Below are 9,108 nucleotides of genomic sequence, written 5' to 3'. Positions count from 1 at the left end.
CCGCATCAAACACCAGCTAGCAATCCCAACTAAGCTAGTCCAATCCAAAGAAGTTTGATGAGGGCAAACAAACGCCCCCTAAAGGTCTAGCGGTTAGGTCCTTGGTTTGCTCCCAAGTGGTCTGGGATTCGACTCTCCCCCACGGTACCCACCTAACAAATGTTAGAGTTTCTCGCTCCCTAAATGGTGTGGGGTCAAGCAAGGGACCTTGTGATTAGTCGAGTCAAAGACACAGATAAACTAGTTTTAAAAAAAAGAACAAAATACCATCAAGCACTAAAAGTTTGAAGTATACTTTGCTTCAAACTACAGGTCAAACTTTAAAAACATTAGTGAACAAAGTTTGCTTGTCAAAGGTATTTGAGTTGAAGGAAATTAACAACATACGACGATGGAACTTCATTACATAAACGGTTAATAGGGGCATACGAGAATGAAACTTCATATAAAAGCCTTAGGATGACTTCGGAGCAATCATACAGAATTCGTGCTCATCTTCACGGTTGATAGCAAAAACACATACCACGGAAACGTTGTTTCTTCTTTTACCCAGAACAAGTAACATCTTGCAAAATAATCGGCATAAAACACGAAGCATAGACGTAAAACAAATGTTCCGATGATCTACCCCCACATTAAAAGCATTTTCATTGGGCAGGCAGAAGGCAGGTGGAAAAAGGAAGGGGAATAAAATTACCTGAATGCATCTTTTGCGGTCAAAATTCACCAAAACGTTCCCCAACCATATTTGGAAACAACATCATCAAAAGGGCGAATCTTAAGGCTTGGGGACAGTAACATTCAGAATTTTCACGTCTACTTGGGGCCTTTCTCCCCTGTCCGTCTTCACTTTTTCTATAGCCTGCCAAGTGCCAACAATAAGATGATTGTCAGACGTTGATTGATCAGTCGCACTGGGGGACCTCATACTAGTCGTGATTCACAAGTAAAAGGTATGCTTAAATGCCCATCATCATAGGATAGTTTCCAAGTTTGCAAGGGAAAAAAATGTCTTTTGCCACATAACATTTTCCTCCCTGGAGTGACTTAAATCAATGAATAATTTCTAGGCAACTTTAAATCTGTCCCTCTCATCCTCCCTCCCTCCCGCCCCACTCGAGAAGACTGCACCAGCACATGATGACACCGGACTCGCCCCATCCCCCAGTCTCAAGGAGAAAAAAGGACCACATGCAGATGACAAACATAAAATTTAAGGCTCAATCGTACCTGCACAACATCCATCCCCTTGATAACTCTGCCAAAAACTGTGTGCTTGTTGTCAAGCCAAGGAGTTGCCACTGTGGTGATAAAGAACTGAGATCCATTTGTGTTTTCTCCCGCATTTGCCATTGACACAGTGAAAGGCCGGTCATGTCGTAAACTGCAAGGAAAGAAACATTTACATCAAAGAATACTTACACTTTAGAACTATAACAAAACAAAAAATTGTGCGAGCAAACAGACAAAATTAGAAACTTTGTCTTCATTACAATCTCACTTGATCCATGAAATTAAACCTTTTACCTTTTATGAAATTCATCCTCAAACTCCCGTCCCCAAATGGATTGCCCACCAGTACCATCTCCTAAAGGATCTCCCGTTTGTATCATGAAACCTTTGATGACTCGATGAAATATGAGGTTATCATAATAGCCATTTCGGCAGTGTGTTGTGAAGTTCTCCACAGTTTTTGGACATTCCTCTGGATACAGTTTCATGTGTATGTCACCCATTGTAGTACGCAAAATCTGATGGGGAAGAAGGAAAGAGAATATTAGACACCTGTAAGGCTATAACACATCCCAAATAATACAGCTAAATAGAACATGATTAAAACAAAGCAATGCTCAACCCATCTTTCATGAGATTCAGGCCGCATAATTAAGAAGAAGATACACATCTAAAGATCCATACCAACAAAAAAAAAAAAAAAAAAAAAATAGAAAAGTGGATTTATTCGTGTTTTTATGTAGAAAAGACAGTGAACTTATATGACACTATCTAGCAAAGATAATATGACATAAAAATTTCCAGTAACTTAATTATTTGGTTATTTGGTTCATCCAATTATTAATAAATTCCAGTACATTAATAATTTCCTTATGCTGGAATGTATAACAAGAACTTCATCTTGATTTTCTCATAAAGACAAATAATACTCCTTTTCTGAGAGAAGAAAGACCAAACAGGATGGCATACCAAGAAGATAGGAAAAAGAAAAAAGGAGTCCAATATGCTTTACAAACAAAAAACATGCAAAACCTATATTTCCTCTTTTTACTCCTTTTTATCTCCCCTTTGCTTTCTAATTCGAGGACAACAGCATAGTAAGAAAAGAGAACAGAAAGGAAGTGTACCATTTGAATTTCAGTTTCCTATTCGTAGAATTATTTTACAAGAGAATCAAGCGTTATTATTGAAAAATTAAGAAACGTAGAAGTAAAATTGAGAAAAGACCATCAAATCCAACATACAAGGTAAAAGAAAACTTACCACATTGTCAGGAAGAGATGTTGAGGATGATTTACCAATCTCTGATGCAGCCAAGAGTTCATCAGCAGGAGGCTTTTCGTTGAATATATCTCTTCCCTTAGTTGCATCTTCAGGCTCCTCTGGTTCTCTCTGACTGAAGAGAGCACAAGGAAGTCAGATTATATCAAATTAGAAATGTAGAATCACAGTTCCCAAACGAATACCACAATAACTATATGAATATTTCAATCCTATGATTCCAAATGACAATCCAATTTCTTCTTTCCAAAAACTTTTACCATTATCAAGATTTCCTCCAAGTACAGATCTGGGCCAGAAAAATATCAGCATGTAGTAACAACTTGGGCATCCAATCATCATTAGCCATGTAGTAATTTAAAAACAGCAAAAATGAACCAATAGTATATGCTTAAAAGAAAAACCAATATCGGACAAGTGTCTTCGAGGTTCTCTAAAGTATTTTAGTACCTGAATAGATAGATTCTGTGTTTTTTGAAAGCACAACATATGAGAGTAGGATCTGTCAAAGGCTCTTTGCTTTCATTAACATTTGCTGCAGCAGCAGGGATTTTTCTAACTTTTTTACTGCTTTTGTCACCTTGGTATAAGGCAATTCTCAAAAACCTATCATTATTCTCCACTTTTCCGAGAATTCGAGAAACTTTATTAGTGTGTAAATTTACCACCTGAAATTGCAAAACAAAATTAAAATAGAACAAATTAGTTTCCTTTACTCAAGAGAAGTAATGGGAAGGGGGAGGGGATTATATGACTCTTATATTACTTTTATTCCAAGGAGAGTTGCATAGATGAGAAAATTTGAGCTTTCATCAAAAACTGCATTCGGCTGTGGGGCAGATTCTGTTTTCTCAATTTCCCTCTCAACAGCCATTCTTCGCCCAAAGTCAATGGCTTCCAGCTGGTACAAAGGCACATCACTTCTCTGGAGATCTTGGGCCACCTAATCAGCACAGGATACTTGATCAATATAAGCGTTAAAAAAACAAAAGATTCTCAGAAACATTAGAGATTAACATCCTTACAAAAAATGTTCAAGTAAAAAACTGATGTTACCTCAAGAGATTCATCATAAACTCGTCGTAGTTTGCCTGTGCTAAACCAAAATACACGTATCCTGCGATCGGGCGAAGTAATCGAAAATTGCTTACCATCTGGGCTAACCTGAGGAACCAAAGAGATTCTGTAACAAACTTCTTTTGTCATATATCATCTATTAAGAAAGAGTGAAACAAAACAAAAGACAAGTTTGAGCTTTTATCTAAAGATAGAAATAGGAGTTCATACTCCATGAGAATCAAATGCCCGAAAAAGGTCAAATCGATTTCCAGATCTATATTCTTATGAGATGGATTGCGCAGATTACCTCGATAGAAGAAACGGTAGTTTTGCATTTCGGGATTTCAAACAGATTAGTATCACTTTTCATTCTGAATTTCACCCTACAAGCACCACATGAAAGCAGTATGGTTCTATTAGGAAGTGGAGTGGACAACTTAAACACCTGATTAGTAAATCATTAAAGAACAGATGTAATCAGAATTGTGTTATTTGCTATGCTAATGAGAGGAAAGAGAACAGAGAACAAAAAGTATGCACACAAAATGTAATTCCCAACAAGGTTTGTGAAAAACAGCACATGTTGACTAGGATAAAGGTAAGCAAAACTTGGTAAGTTTAACTGCTCTGAATGCAACTGTAGTACTATATCATCTTACGGTCTTACCGCTATTTTCTAACAAAATCAATCTTATAGGAATTGTGAATGCTGATCATATGAACTTATGATCCTCATAATGTTTTCCACATAAAAATTTGGTGTATTTTTAATTTTTTATACAGTTTCTCTACCATATTGATGAAGGAAAATTATCATATTAACATGCCAAAGTGCACATACCCAGTCTCTGGAAACTTAAGGGTGTCAGGACTCCAATACTCAACCATTCCCTGTTGATCAGCTGAAATCACTGTATCAAATACAGGATTATACCTCATAACTTTCACTGGGCCCAAATGTACCTGAGGAATGGAATAAGAAATGAAATGGAAAACAAAATTGGAAGTTCAATTTATTTAACCTAGGTATGTATTTTTCTAATAAAAAAATATGACTGAGGGGGAAGGAATGCCAACATTGCAACAACATACCTCTCTGAAGATAATAGGTTCATTTGTACCAGATCGTGCATCAAAAATGTGTACATATGATGAGTCCCTGTCACTGATGGCAAGCCTGGCTTTGACATCCCCTTGTTTGTAGACCCACTCAACAGCACCAGGAACAAACTCTGTGCGAATCATGACCATCATATCATAGTTGACTACGTCATATATCTTCACAGATTTGTCATTTGAAATTGTACAGCAAAGCAAACCATCAACACTAACCTGCATAGCTGAACAAGTCATGGCTCATGACTACAATAACAGGAAGACTTGAAATCTACATACAATCACTAATAACCAACAAAACCAAAATGGTAGGCTCGCTCAGCCAAATAAGTAGGTGTGCAATTACAAACCAAATACAAAAAATCCTCAAATATCTACACACACAAATCGGGACAGTCCTGTATATGACATGAGTAATAGGAACTAAGAGAAACATGGGAACTAAACATCAGTTATGGACAAACTTTAGTCATTACCATCAGAATCTGAAATTTGAGGACACAGCATCAGATATCATTTTTATTTGAGTTTTTATCACGAACAGTCCCTAAAATTGACAGAACTCCTCATTTTGGTTCCTACAATTCAAAATCAATAAATGTCGTCCTTGAAATTAACTACCACACATCAATTTGGTCCTTCCATTAAAATTTTGTTAGTAATTCTGTTACATTGCTGACATGCACAGATGTGGGGTCTACCAGTCCAATTAAATAGGGTGACATGGATTATAAACAATCGTCAATTATTTTAAACAATTTAGAGTCCTCAAATTTATAAAATAAAGTAAAAAGGGAAAATTTCACAATGCTACCATCTCAAGCAAAAGACCGGCGCTGCTGCCATCTCCAGTGAAAGGAATAGCTTGAATTGTTCCCAAATGCAATTGGCCAGTTCTCCATTCAAGAACGTTTCTGCAAAGTTCACATCTTTTGTAGATTTGGGAAATTTTCGGATCTTGAAATTTGAGACCCATTTGGCTGTTCTCTGATGTGCAGGAGACTAAAGTTGTTTGGTGGTAGGCAGGAGATGAACTGCTGGAGGAGGAACAGACTGATTTCGAGACTTGGGTGGCTGTTCCGAAGAGGAATGTGAAGACGGATGATAGAGGTTCAGACTGCTTGGAGGATTTGGTGGAGTTTATGAATTTGAGTTTGGTGGTTGAGAGATGCATGGCGTTGTCGACGAGTTCATCGAGGTTTTTTTTTTCTTTCTATTTTTTCTGTTTACAATAAGTTTTATTTTTTATTTTTGGGCTCAATTATGTGCCACATCAACAAAGTACAGAATTACCAACGAATTTTAATGGAAGGACCAATTAATTGTGCGGTGGTCAATTTCAATGACGAAATTAATTGATTTTGAATTTCAAGGACCAAAATGAGGAGATAAGTCAATTTCAAGGACTGTTCGTGATAAAAATCCTTTTTATTTAGTACCAATATTGTGGATCGAAAAAAAGGAAAAATAAAAACCACAGCTAACTTTGAATATCATGAGTAACAGGATGACCACTAGTTCGCTACACAATAAACTGAGCGTACATAGCTTGTCTGCTTGACAAACAAATCCTCTATCAAACAGGATTAGAAACATATAGCTGTACCTCATTAATTAGAGAGCTAAAGTTTCAGCTGACTGTGTTTAATACAACCTAACACATATTCAGGAACCCTAAGTTGCACGCACAAACTAAAACAGGAGATTAATATGCAGCTTTTATGCGTATGCTGCTGTATAAGGATAAACTACTTCTGATTGCATGTTCAGAGTCAGCCCAATATTTAGAACGAAAGCAGTGATCAATCTAAAAGTAAAATCCAGCATGAGTACACATGTAGTAATGTCGAGGAATAACTCACAGCTAAGCCTTCGATTGGACCAAGGTGGGACCTAAAATGCTTTGCAAATTCAATGCCAATAGCCTTTTTCTTCCAAAACTTCAAATGTCCTGGTAGGAAAAAATAAACAAAGAACAAAAAACAAAAATAAGGAATGGAAAATAGCTTAGAAATCGAAGAAAACCAAAAAGATCGTAACGCAAGATCTTATGAGTAGTATCACCAATTTCCCAGTCCAGGTAGTAATATTAATTAGATTGCATCTAGTTAGAGGGCTATAACATATAAATTCAGGCCGTATTACTGCAATGCTAACTGACAGAAGGAAATTTATACCCATCCTTGTATTTACACACTTATTTTGAAAAGTGGGAGAGTACATTCCTTGATATTTCAGGATGTAATCATTGACTTAGTATGCTAGCTATGCAAATCTCATTCGACTCAAATGCACACTTCATCTTAAATGCCTACTTCCATTTTACTAAAACACACAGGAGTCGACATTAGGCTAAAGAATCTTTTCTCTTTCTTGCAGACATATACATACTATTAGGCTACATATGGGGCTCGTTTGGTACACATGATTGGACTGGAATGGAAAACTCTCAAATCTCAAGGTATGTTGAAGGTGGAAGTGAATGGTTTTTCATTTGGTGGGGATTAGAAGAAGATTAGCTATGAAGGAAATTCATCCCTTCTAATCCTACCATTTTAAGGAGGATTGGATGGATAAGTTTTCGTCATGAGTAACCCATCTTCTATCATCTAGGTGGTCACAATTTTTATAATTTCTCCCTTCAACATACCTTTAATTTAGTAGGTTATACATTCTAATCCAATCATGTGTACCAAACAAGCCCTTGGTCCCTAAAGTTGGATTGGATTGGACAGCTCACTAGATTAAAGGTATTTTGAAAGACGAAATGGAGGCCAACTTCAAAAATTGGTCTATGTTGAAGGTAGAACAGTGGATTAGTCATGACTAGTCCATCTAATTCTTTCAACTAGAACAAAATTTGGAAGTTGGCCTTCATTTCTTAATTCAACATACCTTGAATGTGTTAACTTATCTAATCCAATCCAATCCTTGGCACCAAACGTGGCCGTAGAATATGTGCCACCATGCCTTGCATTAAACTCTTACTCATCACAATGTCATCAAAACCTAGCAACCACTGCTTAGGCTACAACTCAGTATCGTACCCTGGTACCCACATCACTCTATATGGATGTGCACATGAATCACATTACTCTTATCGTTTGCACAAGAGCAGTAAACTGACATAGAATTTAGACCTTTGGATGGCAATAACTAACCTCAACAAGCCTTTGAAAAATCAGCACGGACACATAGCCAATTCATTAATTAACACTATATATACACAAGTAGCTGATGACATGCACGATACAAGAGGAATAATAGGACTTTGCAAAAACAGTATCTTGCTATCATTACCATCAACACTTCCAGTTACAACAAAATCTGCCGATGACACAGCAACATGCGTAACAACGTCCCGGTGCATATAACTTTTCTCGTACCTATTTATGCCACAAAATAAGAGAAGGAAAGAACATGAGAATTGTTTAACCGGACGACCAATGCTGTTGGCAGGGGGGAACATAAACAATCATTATCAAGAGTTTGAATCCAACTCATTCCAGCCAAAACAACAGGGATCATAACACATGGAATTTGCTTAGTTAACATGAGCTGAGTTCCCTAGGGTTTTAGGGTTTATGAAGCCAAACAACAAATGGCATTTTCGAATCGAAACTGGATTTTCAAACTACAACTGAAATTGCAACATATGATTACTGAAATTCCAAATTAAAACTACGAGTTGGACCAAAAAGCAATCAGAGCGTGAAAGAGGGAAAAATCAATACATACATTTGAGCGGAGGGAAGAGCATCGAGGTAGGCGTGCTCGAACTGGAGAGGCCGCTTGGGTCGAGCGCGAGGGGGTGGGGGTGGGCCGGGACCCACCATGGGCTCCTCCTCGGTCTCCGCCACGGCCGAGTTCGCGTTGCCGTTCTGGGGTTCCTCTGCGTATGTTGGTAGGGTTTCTCCTCCGTTCTGAGGTTCCTCCATGTTTGCTTGCTGCTAGGGTTGTTGCTCGAGACGAAAGACTGCAATCGCACTGAAGCAGTAGGTTTCGAAGGCGAAGCTTGAATTGTTGGAGTGAAAGGAAGGCACTGGAATTCTGGATTTTTAATTTAAAAGGGACGATGAAACACCGCCGCCATTTTTCACACGGGGATCTGGACCGCTACCGGTTGGGCTATTTTAGCCCGAAAATGGTCTGGACTCTTTGGGCCTAACAGCTGCTTTTAATAAGTAGCATATGATTAAAATCCGTCTAGGTCCCGCCCAGCCGACTGCCCGACTAGTGCCTAGTGCCTTTATAACTTTACTTATACGTAAGGAATCGGAAAAGTATAAGTTTTTCCTTGAATTCATAACCAAATACCTAAAAATCAAAAATTAGATCGATTAGGGAAGACTAGTTAATCTGATTCTCTTTTCTTACTTTCTCTATTTTAAGTTCTCTTGTTCTTGCAAGTGACCCTTT

At 37.7% G+C, this 9,108-nt stretch overlaps 1 protein-coding gene across 3 annotated transcripts; it reads right to left on the bottom strand.

Moving 5' to 3' along the window:
• Positions 1-277: 277 nt before the first annotated feature.
• Positions 278-8,812, bottom strand: LOC137715316 (peptidyl-prolyl cis-trans isomerase CYP71-like). Of its 3 annotated transcripts, XR_011065558.1 has the most exons (14): positions 8,428-8,812; positions 7,990-8,075; positions 6,552-6,640; positions 4,666-4,905; positions 4,415-4,536; positions 3,881-3,956; positions 3,571-3,678; positions 3,281-3,457; positions 2,965-3,182; positions 2,497-2,629; positions 1,528-1,751; positions 1,231-1,384; positions 698-862; positions 278-565 (listed from the first exon to the last, which is right to left on the bottom strand). XR_011065558.1 is itself a non-coding variant. In XM_068454598.1 (13 exons), exons 1-13 carry the CDS (start codon positions 8,625-8,627, stop codon positions 779-781), a joined length of 1,911 nt encoding a protein of 636 aa, XP_068310699.1. In that variant the 5' UTR covers positions 8,628-8,812; the 3' UTR covers positions 278-778. The 3 variants fall into 3 exon arrangements, 1 of the variants encoding a protein (XP_068310699.1); XR_011065559.1 differs by lacking the exon at positions 8,428-8,812 and having other exon boundaries at positions 4,666-4,913; positions 7,990-8,025; XM_068454598.1 differs by having other exon boundaries at positions 278-862.
• Between the last annotated feature and the right edge of the window lie 296 nt (positions 8,813-9,108).

This window comes from Pyrus communis, chromosome 14, assembly GCF_963583255.1.
Source record: "Pyrus communis chromosome 14, drPyrComm1.1, whole genome shotgun sequence".
Lineage (NCBI taxonomy): Eukaryota > Viridiplantae > Streptophyta > Magnoliopsida > Rosales > Rosaceae > Pyrus > Pyrus communis.
The sequence above is the reverse complement of the archived record's forward strand: the minus strand, read 5'-3'. Positions and strand labels throughout refer to the sequence as shown.